The 23,321-nt window shown below is 34.0% G+C and overlaps 1 protein-coding gene across 5 annotated transcripts in view; it reads right to left on the bottom strand.

Moving 5' to 3' along the window:
• The window catches only part of CCDC172 (coiled-coil domain containing 172), a 78,661-nt gene that overhangs the window by 29,914 nt on the left and 25,426 nt on the right, over nt 1-23,321 (bottom strand). For 4 of the 5 annotated variants that reach the window (XR_016388172.1, XR_016388174.1, XR_016388173.1 and 1 more), the window contains exons 4-7: nt 21,336-21,452; nt 19,892-20,057; nt 6,752-6,853; nt 6,288-6,390 (exon numbers count right to left, since the gene is read on the bottom strand). Coding sequence is in view for 1 of the 5 variants with exons in the window: in XM_089898209.1 (XP_089754335.1) it covers nt 6,288-6,390; nt 6,752-6,853; nt 19,892-20,057; nt 21,336-21,452 (488 nt within the window). In the remaining 4 variants the exon portion in view is untranslated. The remainder of the gene's footprint in view (nt 1-6,287; nt 6,391-6,751; nt 6,854-19,891; nt 20,058-21,335; nt 21,453-23,321) is intronic. The other variant, XR_016388175.1, reaches the window with a different exon arrangement.

Genomic DNA, 23,321 nt, shown 5'->3' with positions numbered 1-23,321 from the left:
TTGAACCTTGATGATTATTTACATATTTGACAAATAAAATTAAATAAATAAAGTTGAGGAAAAGACCATGAAGTTTAACACAAAATAACAGTTGAGTTAAACACAAACAGAAACAAATAAACCTGTTTTTCAAATTTATGATCACAGATTAAAAAAAAAAGAATTCAAGTAATTTTCAAACATAGTAGTCTATAACCCTCAGTGGGATATGTTGTAAGGCAATAAGAATTATAAAGGAATCTTAAATTTTATTTACTACTTTTATTGTTAGTGAAGGTACACAGCTAGTAATTCTAAAATTATTTTACAAGATTGTAAGAAATGGATAATTACATTGATGTTGTTAAGAACCAGAGTTTTCACTAGAAGAAAGAAGATATACATAGAAAATGGAGGGAAGAGGAGAAAAAAAACCTGTCATTTTGGATGTGAATGGAAGGGATCAGTATAAAAAAAATCATGATTTAAAAAAATGGTATTTTTATTTCTGTCCGTTTAAAGTATTCAGAAGCAATGACACCCAGTAGTAATGAGCACATCTAGCATGCTAATCTTAGCTTCTAAAACCAGTACCAACTAAAAGATACCAGGACTCCTTGAAATAATTGGTCCCAGGGCTGAGGTAGGTATTATAATATACAAGATGAGCCTAGAATATTCTGTTGCACAAGAAGGAAGGAAAGTGACCAAAAACTGATGGGAAAATGTCAAAAGACACAAAAATTTAGTTCAAGCAACTGCCTCTAGCCAAATCTGGGACAATTTGAGCATCAAAAATAGTGACAATAATGTATTATAACACATGAAATAAAAAAGAAATCCATGAATCCATAGAAAATCTTAAAAAGGAGAAATTAAAAGGATGGGGTAAGAGGAAGGGGAACTTCTGTCTTTTTTCCCCCAGAATTTTACTAGCTAATAAAACACCATCAATGTGACATCTATGACTAACTTAACTGGATGACCTTTTCACTGAAGAGGCAACAGCACTGATTTACTACTTCATATAAATGCATTTAGAGTCTCTCAGTAGCAGGTGTATATTAACTTTTGTGCTGTTTCCATTGCAAACATGCTGTTCACAAAACCACTCTATCTTCAAATGTTCAGAAAGAAAATCCCATGCTATTGACTTTGTAGCTTCATTTCTGAAACAAACTTCCTGCTGTATTAAACAAGCATAAACATTGGTTATAAAAAGTGTAAAACCATTCTAAGAAGAAGTGCTGTAGGTAAAAAAATGCCTGAAATGTTTCAAGTTGTCTGGTATGTTACTATTGCAGTAAATAAAAAGTCATGATGAAGAACTGTATTTTGGTGACCCTGGTGTTGAGTAATAATAAAAAATAATAGGTGTTGGGAGTTTGAAGTGGTCCAGTATATACTGCTATTCTTGCCCACCTGAATTCTGCCCATCTGAGAAGTAAGGAAGGTCAAGATGTCAAGTTTGCTACTCATATAGCAGTGACTGGAGAATGTGGCTTATATCTGCATGCAAAGGATTTACTAACACTGAACACCAGAATTAGACTAATGTAACTCACACCAGTAGAGACAGAATTGGATGCCACAAGCTTTCTTTCATGGAGTCCTATCACTGTAAAACTTAAGGGATAGAGGAGCAGAGTGGAACATACACTCTGAGGCAGGCCATACTCCAGAGAGATAAGGAAAAGAAAGCTGGGCTTCGGTTTATCCTTCCAAACTCACCAATCAGACTGAATCACTCCTCTCCACCACAGAATAAGAAAGAAGGAGTTCTGGGGGGGACAACAAGGAGGGTTAAACCAGTAAAGCTTTTTCTTCATGGAAGAAAAAAACCAGGAGTGGAAAGAAGAATTCCATGGGGCTATCTCAGGGGTTAATATATACCATGTCTTTGCAAATAACACTGAAAATAGATGAGGAACTTTTATCTTCTTTGTAGTAAAAATAAAATATGTAGACTCAATCACTGGAACAAATATTTATTAAACACTAAGTACCCTGGACTATGTTAGATTCAGACACTGATAGAAAAATGAAGAAGTAGTAGAGGGAGTTCCCAGTTAAGTGGGAGAAACTGATACACATAAATATCATAGAATATGATCAATGATATAACAGAATTATAAACATATTCTCTATGAACACAGAGAAAGGAATGGTAGAGGAATGCTTTCATAATTTATTATGTTTATTCCTTCATTTATTTATTCAATACCTACTATATGCCAACCTCTGTACCAAGGTATTAGACCATGAGTATACAATGGTAAACAAAGTAGACAAGATCTTTCCCCTAACTGAGCACATGATGACATAGACATAAATAAAATAAATCACATAAATATGTAATTACAAAATGGAATCTGTGCTATCAAGGAAAAAATACAGTGCGTTATTAGGAAAAACAACAGGTTATAAAATTTAGATCACAGGGATCCTTCTCTGAGGAAACATTTCAACTGAGATCTAAAGGATAGGGCATGTCCCATCAGGTAGGAGACAAGCAGGCAAGGGGCAAACAGATAACTTGAGGAGAAAGAAAGGCATAGATAAAGGTCTTAGGTGGAAGAAAGCTCGGAGTGCTTTAAGGAGCAGAGTGAGAAGGGGACCATGGTTGAAAATAACATCAGGGAGGTGGTCATATACCATATTGTGACGAGTCATGGACTTTAGGTTTTATTATGTTCATTATGAAGCCATTGATGATTTTAATAAGGGGGCTGACACGATTCAATTTATAATGCAATGAAGGTTGCAAGAGTGGATGACGGGAAAGCAGAGAGAGATTGTTACTGTGATCCAGGTGAGAGAGAGTAGTGGCTGGAACTAGGATGGTGGCCATGGAGAGAGAAGTGGAAGGATTCAAGAAATATTTTGGAGGTAAAAGCAACAAAACTTGGTGATGGACAGGGGTAGGGTGAGAATGATGAGATTTCTGAACACACCAAACATGACTGCTACATTTTGGGTTTACTCAGGAAAAATTACATGTGAGCTAGGCCTTGAAGACTAAATCAGATTTTTAACTAATAGAGAAAAAAGAGAAAGATACAGAGGTGTGAAGTCCTGTGGCATATTTGGAATTCCACAAATAGTATTCTGATGTGCTAGTAGAATAGAGTTTGTGATAGAAATGCAGGGAGATAGCACAGATTATGTTTTTGTTTGTTTAATCAGGGCAGCATCACTTCAGATCTATTTCTATGTTTATATTAAATTCTTGGGAATTCAGAAGTGGAGCTTAGGAAGGAGGGACTAGTGACAAAGATTTGGAAATTATCTATGGATGATAACTAAAACTTTAGACCAGATTAGATAGCCCATAGAGAGTACAAAGTAAGAAAACAATCAATGACTAACCTTTAGGGAGACTCTGCACTTAAAGGACAGGCAGGAGAAAAAAATGAGAAAGAAGCCTGAAAGGCATGAAATTCACATGGATAATATGAAATAAAAATGAAATCATAAGTAATTATACAATTATAATTATGTCTAATAATTATAGAGCATTTACTGTGTACCAAGCACTGTTGTAAGGGCTTTATATATATTAAGACATTTAATTTTTGCTATAGTCTTGTGAGGTAGGGCCATTATTAACCTCATTTTATAGATGTAGGGAATGAGGCATAGACAAGTTAAATTGCTTGTCCAAGGTCACTAACCTAGTAAATAGCAGAGGTGGGATTCAAAGGTGTTTGTAATCTTAACCTCTATGCTTACTGCCTCTCGAGACCCTGAGATTTCTATCCTCCCTGGACTCCGTGAAAAAACTAGCTTGGTATGTTATACAACCCTCAGGGACGCTTCTTAGAAATTAACAGAACCTCTGGTTTAGGTATTAATCATAGCAATATTCTATAATTTAGTTGCTTTAACATGTGTTAATTAATGAGCCCACACTCTTCACATTAGAATCTTTTAAATAAACAAACATCTTGTAATTTATAAATAGGGGAAGATTACTTAAAGCAGAGACCATTAAACTGTTGTGAATTTAAAGTACTGGTTCTCAAATGTAAAATAGCTAGCTAGTGGGAAGCAGCCGCATAGCACAGGGAGATCAGCTCCGTGCTCTGTGACCACCTAGAGGAGTGGGACAGAGAGTGTGGGAGGGAGATATAAGAGGGAGGAGATATGGTGATATATGTATATGTATAGCTGATTCACTTTGTTATAAAGGAGAAACTAACACACCATTGTAAAGCAGTTATACTCTAATATAAAGGTGTTAAAAAAATAAAGTACTAGTTCTCTCCATTAATGGATGGCATTAAGTTAGAGTCCAACACGCAACCTGGACATGACAGATTAACTTTATAAAAACATAATCATTACCAAAGAATTTCAATAATATAGACAGAATAAAATATGCATCAAAATTTTCTAATTACAAAAAGTAGAAACAATAAGTTCATAGAGATGAAGTTTTAATTTTTTGTAATTAATTTTTTGTAACCCAGTAATTGCTTTCTTACTGGTTAAAGTTTAATAAAAGTAGAAGTACAATTTTAATAACTTTAAAATAAAACTGGTTCTGAACTGGGGACAATTTTGCCCACCCGTCTCTGCCCAGGCGGCACTGAGCAATATCTGGAGTCATTTTTGGTTTGTCACAACTGGGGGTGGGTGGCGCTACTGGCATCTAGTTGGTAGAGGCCAGGAATGCTAATAAACATCTTACCCTGCATAGGACAGCTCTCCCACAACAAAGAATATCCTGACCCAAAATCTCAACAGTGCCAAGACTGAGAAACCCTGCTATAAAAATAGCATCTATACCAAGAGTAGTTAAACTTGAAAATTTAAGATAAAGGCAATTACTATAGAATTCAGTATACATTTGAACACACAGATGAAAAAGATTATTCTATTCCAAAATTTAGGAATAAAACCAACTTAATTTTGGCCTTAATGATGTTCAGTAAATGTCATATCATTTTTTGCCATCATTAGCTCCTTGTTATTGCGCTAATTATAAGACTGATGGCCCTCTTTTCTAAAATCTTTACACTATTTTGACTCTGCTCTTCACACTTGAAATAACTTTTATGGAACATACCAGAAGGGAAACTAAGCTACACATATTAAAGAATTTAAAGTGGGAATTGATAAATATTGGCATTTCATTCAATAACTGCTAAGATGCAAAGAACGGACTAGGTATATTGATTGATGTTTCTTTCTATCCAAATTTCTTTTGTCACCATCTGTGAAGGAAAAGCTCTCTCTAACAAACTTTGTGTGCTTAATTTTAATCCAGGGCAAATTTTTATGACTGAGTGATAAACAAAACTGGAGTTCATATTGGAAGCCCCTTTACTACTAACTATAATGATACTAGTGGGCATTACCATTTTTAGAAGTGTAAAAAAAATCAATGAAAAAAAAAAATCAATGAGCAGACTGTCATTACAGAAACTCATTCTGCATCAAACATATCACCCAAGAGATTGATATTTCATGCTTATAAAACTTAACATAAAATTAAATTACAGATATTTTCTCACAATCTACTAAAATTATGGCCTAAGGCAATACACTGCTAATATGAAGCATTTGTTCAGCTCTAGTGGACTTATTTCCTATATGATTTATGTGAAAGAAGTCTTCATTTGCCTCTTTGTAGATCTGGCAATGAGGTTTCTGTTTCTTACATTAAATGTAGAAAGTATAGGAAGTTCTTTAAAATTAAGCCAGCAAATATAACACTGAATTATTAATAAATAACAGTGAAATTAATAAACTGGGGGGGTGCTCCTTTGGTATATAATTATGTCATTTCAAACCTCAGCCATTCTTTCATTATCCAAATGCATTAAAAAAACCTAAATATTCCATACAGAAAATACATTTTCAATCTTTAGGCCCCAAACCAGAGTGACAGATTTCAAGTAAAACAGTAGACTGTGTTTTTTTCCCCTGAAATCTAGAAGGACCAAAAATAATTTCAATCATTTCACTCCAGAAAGTTAGGGATAATAAAAAAGAGAGTTGTGGAAACAATACTATATCTTAATCTGTTAGGATATGAATAACTCTGAGACCATGAGGTATATGAAAAGATAAAATTGATTTCAACCTTATCAACCTGATGCATCGTGAAACTTATGTGTAGCACTTTCTAGCCAGTAAAGTGTTTGGTTATTAGTATGTTTCAGAATACACATAGAAGGAAATAATTTCTTAAACGAGCTTTAAAAAAAAAAGCAACTGTGCGTTTAGTTTTATGCTGAAATCTACTTGACAACTTGGAAAATTATCAGATTTTATACCAAAGTATAATAGGCAATTCTTACCTTAAGCATTCAGCATCATTTTGAGGCTTTTCACTGATTTTTATTTTTTCTGCCTCTAGGTACTTGGTAGTGCAAACGGCTTCCTTTTTTTTATCTTCGAAACCTAAACAATTAAGAAAATTCTTACAATCTTTAAAAAATTAAACATAAAGGTTATCTTTATTCATTCATAAGAACAATACTCAATTTTGGTGCTTCACGTAAAATATATGTACTAGTGATTTTTATTTTTCTACTTTAATGTAGCAATTAAAGGCACACACAAAAAAGATCTTAACAAAATTTGTGACATTAAAAATACCAGATCTAACACTGATCAATGCAGTGCTTTACCTATTCCTTTTTTACGTCAATAGCAGCACTACATCCCAATAGGTGAATACATTTTGAAAGAATACTACTACCCTATAGTAGATATATAGCAATATTCATCAGCAAAATAAACTAACTCATAAAGGTAATACCTTTAAGCTCTCTCTGCAAAGTAAATAATTCTTGTATCAATTCACTCTTTTGTTTTTGAAGTTCATTTAACTGGCCACTATCACGTTCCACTGACTTCATTTCTAGAAACAAATAGACAAAAACCAAAACACATATTTTAACTATTTTAAGTTTTGCTTTATGTATGTCAGGAATGATTAAGTTTTTCTTGTGTAGTAAAAATTTAAGCAGTATATGGTCAATTTTAAGTCCCAACAGCTTCCCTTGGCCACATAGGAACTGTTTCTTCATAAACTGACCAGGATTATTTAAGCAACAACTGGATACAAAAGAACAAGTTAGTTGAAGGTTAGACTGCTGAATGAGAATTCAAAATAGTGTCATATTACTGAGTAAAACAAGCTTCCCAATGAAATTAGAAAACTCTACTCACTTTTTGGTTACCATGAACAATGCTGCTATGAACATTCATGTACAAGTTCTTACACAGACATATGGTTTCAATTATCTTGAAATACCAGGGAGTGGAATTGTGGGTCATAGGGTAACTCTAGGTGTAACATTTTGAGAAACTGTCAAACTGTTTTCCAAAGTAGTTGTATAATTGTACATTTCTACCAGCAATGTATGAGGTTTCCAATTTCTCCACAGCCTATCCAACACTCTTATCTACTCGTTTATTATAGCCAGGCTAGCGGCATCTCATTGTGGTTTTGATTTGCATTTTCCTAATTATTTTGAACGTCTTTCATGTGTGGCCATTTGTATGCCTTTTTTGGATAAATACCTTTTTAAATACTTTGTCCATTAAAAAAACTGGGTTATTTTTCTTTTTATTGTTTAGTTGTAAGAGTTCTTTATATATTCTGGATGCTAGTCCCTTATTAGATACATGATTTGCCAATATTTTCTACAATTCTGTGGGTTGTCTTTTCACTTTTTTGATAGTGTCCTTTAAACTCGAGTTTTAATTTTGATGAAGTCCAAGTTATCTATTCTTTTGTTGCTTGTGAATACCTAGAAAACCATTTCCTAATCCTAAGTTATGAAGATTTACAACTGTGTTTTATTCTAAGAGTTTTATATTTTTAGCTCTTACATTTAGGTCTGTGATCTGTTTTGATTTAGTTTTTGTGTACAGTATGAGGTAAATGTCCACATTCATTCTTTTCCATGGGGATATCCAGTTATCCTAGCACCTTTATTTAAAAAGACTATTCTTTTGCAAATGAATTGTCTTGGCATACGTGTAAAAATCAAGTGACCATAAATGTATGGGTTTATTTTTGGATTCTCAATTATATCCCCTTGATCTATATGCCCATACTCATACCAGCACCTCACTGTCTTGATTACAGCAGCTCTGTTCTAAGTTTGAAATCAGAAGTGTGAGTCTTCCAACTCTGTTCTTTTTCAAGTTTGTTTTGACTATTATTGGTCCTTTGCATTTCTATGAATTTTAGGGTCAGATTGCAAAAAGCCAGCTAGAATATTTGATAGGGGTTGTATTGAATCTGTAGATCACATTTAGGAGTATTGCCATCTTAACAATATTAGATCTTCCAATCCATCAACTTGGGATGACTTTCCATTTATTTAGGTCTTCTTTAATTTCCTTCAACAATGATTTTTGTAGTCTTGAACTTTTGTTAAATGTATTCCTAAGTATTTTACTCTTTTTGACTGTAAATTGAATGTTCTTTAATTTAACTTACAAATTGTTCATTGTTAGTATATAGAAATATAATTGATTTGTATATATTGATCTAATATCCTGCAACCTTGCTGAACTTGTTTATTAGCTCAAATAGTTTTCCGGTGGATTCCTTAGGATTTCTATACACAAGATCATGTTATCTTCAAATAGAGATAGTTTTACTTCTTCCTTTCCAGCCTAGATGTCTTTTATTTCTTTTTCTTGCCTGATTGCCCAGGCTAAAATCTCTAGCAAAATGTTGAACAGAAGTAGTAGGAGTGGATATTTGTATTTTCCCAATCTTAGGTGAGGAATTTTCATTCTTTCATCATTAATAGCATTCACCATGGGTTTTTCATAGATACACTTTATCAGGTTGAGAATGGTCCCTTCAATATCTACTGTATTGAATTTTATTTTTAAACCATGGAAGGGTGTTGAATATTGTCAAATGATTTTTCTGAATCTTTGATTATTTTTATATCTTTTATCTCTTCATTATATTCATGGTCTTGAGTATATTTATAAGAACAATTTTAAAAGTCTTTCTCTGCTAATTGCATTATCTCTATGATTTCTAGAGATGTTTCTATTGACCTTATTTCCTCCTTGCTATGAGTTACAATTGGCTTTTTCACATGTATAGTGATTTTTGATTGGATACTAGACATTGTGTTCACTATTTTCTTGAATGTTTGAATTTTGATCTCTTCCTTTAAAGCATGCTGATGCTTGTTATTTAGCAGGCAGTTAGGTAACATGATTAGGTCCAAAGCTTGCTTTTAAGATTTTTTTTAAAAGAGTGTGTCCAGAAGAGCCTTAAGTCTAAGGCTAATTTAATCTTGCTATTAAGGCAGGACTCTTCTGTTTAATGAGATCTTTCTATTCTGACAGGATGGAACATGAATGTCTCCCAGTCCTGTGTGAGCTCTTAGAATTGTCGGCCTTATGACTCCTCAGCAGTTTTTCTTCACTCAGCCTAGTGGTTTTCCTGTACGTATGCACAGAGTAATATATAGCCAAAGGCTCAAAGCAACCTCTATGAAGATTTCTGGAGGTTTTTGTCTGTGTAGTTCTTTCCTCTCAAGTACATTGTCCCGAAAATTTCAGCTAACTCAGCCTCCCTGAACTCCAATCTTTGTATCCTCAACTCAATCAGACCACTCTGCTTTGCTTAAGTTCCCCCTCTCAGTCCTGCTGTCAAAGAATTGCATCCAGGTTAAAAAGCTAGGGTAATCATACCTCATGTGTTTCCCTTCTCTCAGTAATCATAGTCTTGAACAGTCTCTTTTCCTCAATATGTAAAAATAGTTTTTAATATATTTTCTTCAGTTCTAGCTGTTTGTGTTGTGCTCCTTCCTGATTATAAGTGAAAGTTCTCCACATACTATTTAAATTATCCTTTTACTTGTCTGTCTCCCATAGTAGACCATAAGCTCCTTAAAAACAGGAGCTTTCATTTATCTTTAAACTCCAATTCTTGTACAGTGCTTGTCATATATATACAGAACACATAGCATGTGCTTAAGAGAGTGTGCTGAACTGAACTCAAATAAATCATATAATTGAATTAAAAACTTTTATTATCCATGTTTTTGTCAATTAATTTAAAATGAACAGTTCTTTGAAAAAAATTAATAAACTCACATTTATGCTTCTGCTCCTTTAATAAATGAATATTTAAAATATAAACATAACTACATGCTAATAATTAAGAGAAGTATTCCAGGATACCATTACAATCTTTAAAAAGTGAAACTATATTTTATTCATTATTAACTGATTTATCAGACATTCTATGATATGATTTATGATTTAAAATACCTTTGTAAAACTTGGGCAAGAGTGATAGAGAAATTTTGGACTTAAACATTCCTGAGGTAGAGAATGTATTATTTTTCTTAGTCCTAACTCTCTAGGCTAAAAGGAAAAGGCATGGTTCCAAGATTGTTTCTTCCCTCCCAAAAAATAAGACAAGTGCATCAATTCCTATGACACTTACACAACAGAAAGAATAAACACAATGTTTGTGGTAATAACTTTTTTCCCACTTTTCTACTGCCTCATTTTTTTTTTTTTTTTTTTTTTTTTTTGCGGTACGCGGGCCTCTCACTGTTGTGGCCTCTCCCGTTGTGGAGCACAGGTTCCGGACGCGCAGGCTCAGCGGCCATGGCTCACGGGCCCAGCCACTCTGCGGCATGTGGGATCTTCCCGGACCGGGGCACGAACCCGTGTCCCCTGCATCAGCAGGCAGACTCTCAACCCCTGCGCCACCAGGGAAGCCCTCTACTGCCTCATTTTAATTTTGTTATTACTTTTATTTTATAGCTTTATTGAGGTATAACTGATGTGGTGATAACTTTTTACTTCCTTCCACTGCTTAAAATCCAAGAAGTTCTAATCAAGCTAGGTTTTATGGCTATGAATATTAAACCAAAGTAAGACAATGAAAATTCATTCCCATCGTTTGACATGTGAATTGTCTTTCTCATATAACTGCACATACATTGCCTATCTTTAAAGAATACTAGCAAGCAAGGTGTGTAATATGCTTCCTCTTATCCAACATCCAAGAAAAACTGATTCACGAACTGGAAGAAAGAAATAAGGGGGACATTTTGAGAAAAATGTTGTGACAATCATTATAGTCATTATTTTGAAGCCAAAAGTGATGGACCCTTTTATCTATGAATTATCAGATGTTCAAAATAAATAAACATTTATTAATTTCACAAATATATACTGAATACCAAATACCAATGCTTCTAGTTGCTCAGGCCAAAAAAACTTGGAGTCAACTGTTAATGCCTCTCTTTCTCTCACACCCCACATCTAATCCATCATGAAATCCTACTTGTCCATCTTCAAAATTTATCCAGAATCCAAACACCTCTCACCATTTCAATTGCTTACAGTCTTAAACTAAGCCATCATTATCTCTGGTCTGGATTACTGCCACTTTTCCCTAGGTTTCTGTTTCTGCTTTTACCTCCATTAAGTGTATTTTCAACTGAGGCCAAAGAAGTCCTATTAACATATGTGAGACCCTTCACTCCTGTGCTCAAAATTCTCCAATGACTTCTGATCTCACTTGAGTAAAAGCCAAAGTTTTTCAAATGGCCCACAGGTTTTAAATGATCTGAGTTCTTATTTTTAAATTAATTTTTATTGGAGTATAGTTGCTTTACAATGTTGTGTTAGTTTCTGCTGTACAGCAAAGTGAATCAGCTATACATATACATATATCCCCTCTTTTTTGGATTCCCTTCCCATTTAGGTCACCACAGTGCATTAAGCAGAGTTCCTTGCGCTATACAGTATGTTCTCATTGTCTATTTTATACACAGTATCAATAGTGTTTATGTGTCAATCCCAATCTCCCAATTCCTCCCACTCCCCCTTTCCCCCTTGGTATTCATACATTTGTCTCTATTTCTGCTATGCAAATAAGATCATCTATACCATTTTTATAGATTCCATATATATGCATTAACATAAGATATTTTTCTCTTTCTGACTTACTTCACTATGTATGACACTCTCTAGGTCCATCCACAACTCTACAAATGACCCAACTTCATTCCTTTTAATGGCTGAGTAATATTCCACTGTATATATGTACCACATCTTCTTTATCCATTCATCTGTCAATGGACACTTAGGTTGCTTCCATGTCCTAGCTATTTTAAATAGAGCTGCAATGAACATTTTGGTACATGACTCTTTTTTTTTTTTTTTTTTTTTTTTTTTTGTGGTCCGCGGGCCTCTCACTGTTGTGGCCTCTCCCGTTGTGGAGCACAGACTCCGGACGCGCAGGCTCAGCGGCCATGGCTCACGGACCCAGCCGCTCCGCGGCATGCGGGATCCTCGCGGACCGGGGCACGAACCCGCATCCCCTGCATCGGCAGGCGGACTCTCAACCACTGCGCCACCAGGGAAGCCCACATGACTCTTTTTGAATTATGGTTTTCTCAGGGTATATGTCCAGTAGTGCGATTGCTGGGTCATATGGTAGTCCTATTTTTAGTTTTTTAAGGAACCCCCATACTGTTTTCCATAGTGGCTGTATCTTGTCACCTCTCTGACCTTACAACCTCTCCTTCTACTCTAAAGACATTAGGCTCTTGGGACTTCTCTGGTGGCGCAGTAGTTAAGAATCCGTCTGCCAATGCAGGGGACACAGGTTCGAGCCCTGGTCCGGGAAGATCCCACATGCCGCAGAGCAACTAAGCCCATGCACCACAACTCCTGAGCCTGCGCTCTAGAGCCCACAAGCCACAACTACTGAAGCCCACGCACCTAGAGCCTGTGCTCTGCAACAAGAGAAGCCACCGCAATGAGAAGCCCACGCACTGCAACGAAGAGTAGCCCCTGCTCACTGCAACTAGAGAAAGCCTGCACGCAGCCATGAAGACCCAATGTAGCCAAAAATAAATAAATAAAAAATAAATAAATTTAAAACAACAACAACAACATTAGGCTCTTTGTTTTCCCTCAAAATCAGATTAGGCACAATCTCCCTTTGTAGGCTTTATATCAGCTATCCTGCTGTCTGAAATGCTCTTCCCCTAGATATTCATTTGGCTCATTCTCTTACTTCTTTCAGGCTTCATTCGAAACACACCTCATCAGTGAGGGCTTCCCAGGACATACACATGCACGTCTGTGTGCACACACACACATGCATACACATAACGTATCCCTAGAAGGTGGAGAACCACTAGGTTGTGTAGGGCTGGCAAAACAAGTTGAGGAACTTGGTTTGCCATGTTTATCATGATATTTTAAAACATAATGTAACTAAATTAAGAGGCTCACAGTGATAGTCCAGAACTAGTAATTCCTTCTAAAAATATACGGGTGTTAATATTTTGGCAACTTCAAGGGGTAAGAATAGCATCCACATCTGAAGTTAAAAACTAATAAATCAAGGAAGATATCAGACAGTGGAAAGAAAACTCTAAGTAGCAGAAAATAATAAAATAGCTATGGAGAGATGAAGATGAAGATTATTCAAAACCCAATGTAACTGGCTGACTAACCATAGTTATGGTCTAAAAAGCTCAATGGGAAAGGTCAGAGGGGCCAGCCAGCAGAAGAAGGAAGAGAGAAGAGAAAAATCAAGTATCAGGAAATAACAGATATGGTGGTACAAATTAGAAAAGGGAATGGAAGAGCAACCACTCACGGGACAGAAGACAAATGGAAACTAAAACTGCTCTGAGAAGAAAATGGCTCTAGTATGCTTAAAAATTGAGTAACTCCTTTCTCCACCAGCACCAACAGGGAGAAACAGTCACCATAAACAGTTTCACAGGTGAATTCTTTTGAACCTTGAAGGAGTTGATAATTCTAGTATTTACATTTTTTCCAGCTAGAGAAAGAAGAAAGCTTTTACATTCTTTCTGTTAAGTCAATATAACACACACAAAAAGATTAATCTCACTTATAAATACTGATGCAAAAATCTTAAAGAAAACATTAGAGACCACAGCTAAGTAAGGTTAATAATAGGATATTTATTAACAAAGTTCACTATGTTAATAGATTAAAGTGGGAAAAGCATATATGATCATCTCAAAAGGGGGAGGGTAGGGAGGGAAAGAAAAAAGAGGGGAGAGAGAGAGAAGGAGAAAGGAGAAGAAAGAGAGAAAGTTTCAATCTGGTGTCATGATTAATAGTAAAACTCTTTCTAAGATGGAGACAAAAATCCAGAAGCCATAATGGAAAAGATTGATGAAGATGACTGCAAAAGTTTAAACTTTCTATATGGCATTCAGACATATGCAGACACACACAGAGACACATACATACATACTACAAGTATAGTCAAAGGTAAACAATAAACTAGGACACAAATTTATAACACATGACACAGGGCTAACTTCATTAATTTACAAAAAGCTTATATAAATCAGTAAGAATAAAAATACATAAAGATGAACAAAGAATATTAACAGATTGTTCACAGAAAAAGAAAAATACAAATGGTCAATAAATTCAGATAAATTCAACATAGTGAATAATCAAAGAAATGCTAATTAAACCAACAATGAAAATAACATCTTGACTTGTCAGATTGGCAAAGATTAAAGTCATTGATAATGCCCAGATTGGTAATGGTAGGAGATAATAATCAAGGAAAACAGGCACTTTCCTATGCAGTTGGTAGGAAAATTAATTCAGTGCTATAAGGAGTGTAATTTAGTATTAAGTCTCTTAATATTTCCCTTTGATTTAGCAATTTCATTAGTAGACTTTTACCACACAAATACATTCATAAAAGTACAGATAACATACTCAGATTATTAGAGGCCCTTGTCGTTGTTCATGTAGGTTGTTTCTTAACTTTTATTTTTATTTTATTTTGTTTTCTTCTTGAATCACCACCAGTCCCACCACCTGTGTACTGTTACCCATATTCACTGGGAATTTAGCTTCTTTCTGTAATTTTCAACTCTACCTCCCTACTGGCTCCAATCCATCAATATTTAAATATGTTCAAATATCTCCCATTTCAAAAAAGAAAAATGAAAAACGGACAATCCCACTTTCCCACTAAAATCCCTCCCCTGACCTCACATTCTCCTGGGTTACTGGACTTTCTATCTTATCTGCAGAGAAACTTCTTCGAAGACTTATCTATGCTCATGGTCACAAATTCCTCTTCCTCACTGCTCAACTCATTACAACCCGGCTTCTGCCCTTCTTCTCTAATTATCTCAATCTGTTGCTTTTCCTAAAGATCACCAGGGACATCCAACTGCTGCTTCTTAGTCCTTATGGTTGACAGTTTGGCAGCTTTGCCAAATATTCTCAAATACAACCTCAAATACTCTCTCCCCTAGGTGATCCCAACTTCACAGAGCAATGTATCCTTTCTTGAATGTGCCTAAATTTCTCGAAGCTCTTTCTCACACTCTGCTGGCTTTCTTCTTCTTCTTGAAAGTCATGGTGTTTCTCAGAGTTCTAGTATTTTCTTTCAATACATTCTCCCTGGGTGATTCCCCAAATTTAATAGCTCTAGCCCAAACCTCTCTCTGAGCTCTTAAGTTAAATATCTAACTATCTGACATCTAGACCCAAACCTCTCATTTAGCTAATCCCTATGACACTTCAGATCTCAGTCTGAAAGTCACTTGCTCAGGTAGTCCTTCCTTAACTACCTAGTCCAGGTTAGGTTCCCTTACATGTTCTCATATCAGTTTGTACTTCTTTTGAAGCAGTCATCAATTTATAATTATCTAATTTATACTGTTGGAGATAGAGCATTAAACAAAACGAAGTACCTGCCATTATGGAGATTAAATTTCATATGGAAACCCTAGACACATTTTGAAAGTATAAAGAACCAACAGTATCAAGCACCAGGAAAGCAAATCTGTTAAAATAAATTCATATCTCTGGAAGAAAGAACACAAAATAGGGGGCTCCTACATTATTTGTGGCATCAAGGACCTTTTTTCTCTATCATTTTTATAGAGGAGTTCCCTTCTATTCCTGGTTTTCTGAATGTTATACAGAACTGTACAGATACACTTACCAGGCCCCCTTTCCATTTCTTTATGTTATAGTTGTCATATATGCATATGACATACATGTATACAAATTGCCTCCACATTCATTATAAACTCCACAAGACAATATATTTTTTGCTTTAAGAAATCATATGTATTTTTTAAAATTAAGAGAAAACATAGGTACTTGTATTTTATTTGCCATTTCTGATTATTTTAATTAAGATATGAGTTTGTCTCTGGTGTCATTTTTACTTCTACTTGGAGAGCTTCCTTTAGCATTTCTTGTTGTTCAGTCATGGTGGCAAAGAATTCTCTTAATTTTCCTTTACTTGAAAATGTCTTTATTTTACCTTTTGAAGGATTTTTCACTGGATATAGAGATTTACTTTTCTTTCAACACTTTCATTATTCCACTATCTTCTTGACTTCATGGTTTCTAGTGATAAGTACATGGTCATTTGATTAACTGCTCCCTGTTTTCAAGATTTTTTTATCTTTGGCTTTTCAACAATTTCACTATTATTATGTCCCTATGCATGAATTTCTTTGAATTTATCTTGTTTGGATTTGAGCTTCTTGAATCTATGAATTAATATTTCTCAGCAAATTTGAGACATTTTCTGCCATGATTTCTTCAAATATATTTTCTGCCACATTCTCTCTCCTCTCTCCTTCAGAAACTCTAATTATTTGCATGTTAGACCTTTTGAAATTGTCCCACAGGTCCCTGAGTTTCTATTTTATGTTTCAATTTTTTCTCTCTTCTTCAGATTGGGTAATTTCTATTAATCCAGCTTCATGTTCATTGGCTCCTCTGTCAGCTCCATTCTGCTATTAAGTGACATTTTAAATTCAGATATTGTATTTTTCAGTTCTAAAATGTTCATTTGATTCTTTTTTACATTTTATATTTTTCTGCTGAGATTACCTATCTTTTCATCTATTACAAGTGCATTTTTCTTAACTCATTGAGCATAGTTAATAAAGCTGCTATCAAGTTTTTAACTCCAATATCTAGATCACTGTGGTTCTGGCATCTCATTATTTTCTTTTGACATTAGGTCATGTTTCACTGATACTTCACAGGTCAAGGAATTTTGGATAGCATCCTGAACAGTGTGAATATCATGGAGATTTTGACTTTTTTTTAAATAACAGCCATCCTAAATGGGTGTTAAGGAATATCTCATTGTGGTTTTGATTTCCTTTTCCCTAATGACTATTTAGGTTGAACATCTTTTCATGAGCTTACTGGACATTTCTTTGGAAAAATGGTCTATTCAAATCCTTTGCCCATTTTTTAACTGGGTTTTTTTTGGTTTGGTTCGGGTTTTTTGGTGTTGAGTTATGGGTTTTTTTTTAATATTCTGGGTATTAATCCCTTATCAAAGATATGATTTGAAAATATTTTCTCCCATTCTGTGGGTTGTGTTTTTACTCTCTTGATAGTGTCCTTTGATGTACAAAAGATTTTAATTTTGACCAAGTACAGTATATCTATTTTTTCTTTTATTGTCTGTGTTTTCAGTATCCAAGAAATCATCACCAAATGCAATGTCATGAGGTGTTTCCCATATGTTTTCTTCTAAGAGCTTCATTATTTTTTTAAGTTTACGACTTTGATCCATTTTTAGTCAATTTTCATACATAGTGTAAGGTAAGGGCCCAACTTCATTCTTTTGCATGTGGTATCCAGTTTTCCCAGCAGCATTTGTTGAAAAGATGGTCCTTTCCCATTGAATGGTCTTGGCACCGTTATCAAAAATCATTTGACACAAGGGTTTATATCTGAGCTCTCTATTCTATTCCATTGTTCTATATGTCTGTCTTTATTCCAGTATCACACTGTTTTGATTACCACAGCATTTTACTAAATTTTGAAATCAAGAATTTTGAGTCCTCCAACTTTGTTCTTGTTTTGGCCATTTGGGATCCTTTGGGATTCCATACAAATTTTAGGATGGGTTTTTCTATTCATGAAAAAAATGCTGTTGGGATTTTGATAGAGATTGCATTGAATCTATAGATTATTTTAGATAATAATACCATAGTAGCAATATTAAGTTTTCCAATCCATGAACATGGGATATCTTTCCATTTATTTAGGTCTTCTCTAATTTCTTTGAGTAATGTTTTATAGTTCTCAGTGTACAAGTCTTTAATCTCCTTGGTTATTTTTTTTCTAAGTACTTTATTCCTTTTGATGCTATTATAAGTGGAATCTTGAAAGACTGCTCTTTGCTAGTACATAGAAATGCAACTAATTTGCAACTTTGCTGTATTTATTAGCTTAAGCTGTTTGTTTTGTTTTTTTTGTGGAATTGTTAGGTGGTCTACCTATAAGATTATGCCATCTGGGAACAGAGATAATTTTACTTCTTCCTTTCCAATTTGCATGTCTTTTGTTTCTTTTTTCTGCCTAAATTATCTGGTCAGAATTTCCAATACTATCGTGAATAGAAGTGGTCATATCCATGACTTTTTAAAGAAAGGTAGTTTTAGAGTATCTCCTAATGTTAATACCTATTTAAACTTGTGTTCTACACCTGTGATCATTAAATAGCAGCAAACATGAATATTATCTAAGGGACTTAAAAAATTATGTTCCATATCCTGATTCAATAAATCTGAGATGAGACTCAAGCATTTAATATATTTTTTTAAAACTGCCCAGATGTGTGCCTATAGTTAAGAACTTCTGTCCTACAATCTCTACCCAAAGCAATTTATCTCTGAGAAACTCATTTCCTTCATCTATAAAATTAAACTAATTAAAAGTATAATCCCTATATTTTTAAGGATTTAATTATGTTCCCGGTAGCATTCTATGTACTTAGATATTATTTCATTGAATCCTCACAACAACCTTGTTACGGTCATTATTGTTATCCTCCGTCTTTACAGATGAGGAAACTGAGGCAAAGAAAACTTAAGCATCTTGCCCCAAATCACATATTACTCTCTGCTGGTTCTCTCCTTGCCTTCTTTGACATCTCTGTCTCATTCTTCTTCTCTTTCTTTCCTTAAATGCTATGCTTTCCCAGTTTCTGTCTTTGGTCTTCGGTCCTCCTCTATGTTCCCTCTACATGTTCCCTTTGAATTATGTCACCAACTCCTCTGTATTCCCAAACCCAATACTCTAGCTCTGATCTCTCTTATCAGCTTCACGACCAAATTTCCACCTACTACCTGGGCATTTCCACCTGTTTATCCCATAGACATCTCTAACTAAAACTACCTGAAATAAAACTTAATCTTTTTGTCCAGAAAAGGCTATAGTTCACCTCCACCTCTGCTCTTCCTCCTGGTACCATATTCTACCCAATCTCTTAAGTTTGAAAACTGTGATTCATGCTTGACTTTCTATATATCTGTTTACATTAATCAGTGATACAGTCCTATCATTCTTCCTAAACATCTCTTTAATTCATTGTCTCCTCTCTTTGGTAACTTCTTTAGTTCAGGATCTTATCACAAACTGCAATAAGCTGCATACTACTGTTTCTGAAATGAAATTCTCTCCACCTTGCTGTGTAACCGTGTTTCCTAGTTTAAACTGGATTGATGGTAAAATGAGGATCACAGCAACAGTATTACCCTTATTATAGCTTCTATCACATTTTACTATAAACATTTGCTTATGGATTTGATCGCTTCACTTTTTAGTTTTACATCTCCAGGACCTAAAAGAGTAGCTAACACACAACAGATAGTAAACAGATTTGATTGCTAAATAAATGACCAATGCTCATGTCACATCTACTTCTAAAGAATTGGAGACTGCTCACAATAAAAGATACATACCATTAAGATAAAAGTAAAGGAATAGCTATGCAATAACACAATTTACTTATGAAAAAGTTAGATTTCTGGAAAAACCATTAATTCAAAATAAGTTACTTTCAATAATACTAGATAAGTGAGGTGGCACTATGTATTCATACCCATTTTCAGAATGTTTGCCTCGTTTTCTAAGTCAGATATTTGAATCTTGACATTTTCTTTCATCAAAAGCTCTCGTTTCTTTGTTATTTCATACTCATTATTAAAGTCTGTAATTTCCTTAATAAATTTTTCTTCCTCCTCTGTCACTTTTCTCTTTGTATCTTCCTGAAAAACGGAAACAAAGGAACAAATATAGGTGTTAATTGCAACAATATTTTTCCTTAGTGATTTAAAATGCAATCATTTGGAAATATTAACAACAAAATAGAAAATTATACTTCCTGGGATTAAAATGCTTTACTACTCCAGCAATATTAATTAAAAAACTGAAGTTATTACATAGTAACAACCAACTATATTCATGTGAAAGATTTACCCTTAATGTTTTAGGACAATTATTGAGGTAGAAATTCTACCACCCATCATTATGTTTGCATTTGTTTGTGAATTAAACTTACAGTCATGTATGCCGTTTTTTCATTGCAAATGAAAAAATTCTACCACCCATCGTTATGTTTGCATTTGTTTGTGAATTAAACTTACAGCCATGTATACCGTTTTTTCATTGCAAAATGGGTGGTAAAATAATTAAATGACCAAAGTTGAAAATGAAAGTCTACACGCAAAGGAATTACTGTCTTACAGGATAAAAAAGAAAAACAAAAAAGGAAATCCAAGAAAACCTTTTAAAATTCAGACAATAAAGGTAAAATTATATATTCATTTCAAATTCAGTTCTAAATAATAGCTACATTTCATGCAATGTCAATATGGAGTAGAAATAAGAATTTACAAAAACTTTAAACAATGCTAGTACCCAAACTTTTTGACAATGGTAGAACCTAAACATTACTACATTTTCCTATTTTTTTTCTAAGAAATGTAACTAATTATAAGCTACATTTGGAAACTGGCCATGTCATTCATAACCATTTGGTGGTTGATTCTGACTTTAGATATATATTTTTAATATTTTAAAATGCATTTTTTTCAAAATGTCAGTTAGTTACAAATCATATTCCTAAACTGTCCTTATCATTTAAAACTACTGAGTCTGTTGGCTCTGACTTATGATAAAAAGATAAACAAAATCTATCTTTTCACCCACATCCATTAATATGCCTAAAGTGTGAACCTCTCTGCCTTTCAAAAGCATTAAAACCAAGGTCTTGAAGCCTGAGCAATTCAAATCAATGTCACTATTTCTTGTATGCTTATTACAATTGCAAATAATTTCTATATTGCATGCTGCCAATAAAATTCTTTCAAACTATATTACTCTACCAACTGGTTTAAAATAGCACTTAATAATTTTCCATATCTGAACAGGACTATCTGCCAATATGCATATGGATAATTTTTTCTAAAAGTACACCTAAGTATATTTTAATACTTTTTGATAGAGTTAGTGAAATAAATTTTTCTAAGTGGCTGGAGACTTACAAACGTTTGGAGAAGCATATTCCTTTGGCTTGTAATTTCACTGCACTGTCTTTCTAAGGCATTTTCATGAGTTTTCAAAAGCTGTAAGAGGAAGGCTTTTTCAGAAAACTGCTGAATCTTTAAAGTAAAAAAACCAGAAATCAGAATGAAACAATTAGACATCTTACGGTACCTCAGTTAATAGAACAGATCTGTATAGTATAAAATTTTTACATTAATCTTTAAAATACAAAATAAAATTCACATTAAACATCTTACTTTATATGCTCTACCTTAAATTATTTTATAAATGCTTTATAATTGGAATTTTTATAATCTCTTCCCCTAATAAGACTATAGGCGCCTCAAGGGCAGAGAATATGTTTACTTTTTCCTTTCTAATACCTAGCACATTTTGTACCTTAGGTACTAAAGCTTTTTGATGACACGCATTGAAATCTGCTTTAAGACAGCTTGTTTTAAAGAACAAATTTCTATTCTCATCACTTACATGAAAGATATGGATGAATAAATCATGAATAATCAAATTATGAGATAAAATCTAAAAACCACAGGCAAAAACCTAGTCCCATGACTATAGTTATACCAAATAAAACACAAATCTGCTAAAGTCTTCAAATGGGTTTTGAGAACTCATTTTTTATTTTAGTACCTCATTTGGTTCTAACTAGCAAAGGATAAAATAAACATTAATATTAGATATGTAACTGTTATTTCATTTGGGCTGTAAAGAATAGCATCTCTTGAGACCATGAACATTGAAATGAAAGTCAGGAAGCTTTAATATATAAAAGCTAAAAATGATGCCAGACTGGAAATAATCTTTCCACTACATTCAGTACTGGCCCTCATAAGAAACCATCACTTCAAATCTGGGGCTGTTCCCATCTCCACAGAGAAAAGGAAAAGGAAATAAATTCAACTGAAATTGCAGAAAGCATGATTTATGTTAGCTGTTAAGAACTTCCTCAAGGTTAGAGACAGGTTGTGAAATCTCTGTCCCAGAAGATATTGAATAATAAAGAGCTTAGGAATAGTTTAGTCCAGAGGCAAAGGGCTGGCCTAAAAGACATTTTGAAATGATATGGCTAAAAAGCCCTAGAAATACTGGCATTAAAAAGAAAGCTGCTGAAATAAAACAGAAAATATGATCTTAAATTTATTTAATATCATAGCCCATCTGTCCATACCTTCAGCACTTGGTGCTGATTTCATCAACTTTATCTTAAGAAAGACATCAACAAAGATTAGAAAGGTGCAATTTACATGACCAAAGGAATTCAGAAAATACTTTCAAAATTGGGGGAAGGGAGAATGGGCAGTTAGTATTTTACTGTCTGAGAAGACAGAAATTAGAAAACATATGGTCTGATCTATAAAATTATATAGGAACTGGTAACAATGGTGAACAAGAGTACGATCATGAATTTTATCACATTTATTTTGAATAAGAAAATACTTCTGCGCTATTTAGTATATATTATATAAATGAGAATAAAATGAGTTCCAGAGAAGTAATACCTTAACAAAGGTTATATAATTAATTAGGGGCAAACCCAGGACTAAAATTCAGGTCTCTGACTTTATTGCTTCTAAATCACGATACTAATATGTAAATATTAGAACTATTTCAAAGTAGTAAAAAGATACTTTTGGTACTAAAAAGGGACTTCAGTCTCTGACAACAGCATAAATTGAAAGTATATAAGTTTAAGAGACAGAAAAATTACCAAATGCTAGGTCCATCAGAATTTATTGAGAAAAGGTTGCTTGCAGTATATTCCTAACTCTCAGAGTTGCAATTATGAACAATACCATGAATGTTTACAAAAATGCTTTGAGACCAAATATCAGGCTGGATAAATTTTGGTTTAATCCAATTAGGTATTTCATGTAATATGCCTTTCAGAATCAAAATTCCTAAATTCTGATTCTGTTTCTACCACTGATCTGTAGTCAAACCTGCATTGAAAACCAAAAATGGAG

Source organism: Delphinapterus leucas, chromosome 16 (genome assembly GCF_059928025.1).
Source record: "Delphinapterus leucas isolate spDelLeu-1000000601 "Yukka" chromosome 16, BTC_Dleu_Yukka2, whole genome shotgun sequence".
In the NCBI taxonomy this organism is placed as follows: domain Eukaryota; kingdom Metazoa; phylum Chordata; class Mammalia; order Artiodactyla; family Monodontidae; genus Delphinapterus; species Delphinapterus leucas.
Note: the sequence above shows the minus strand (reverse complement) of the source record. Positions and strands in the feature narration are given on the sequence as shown.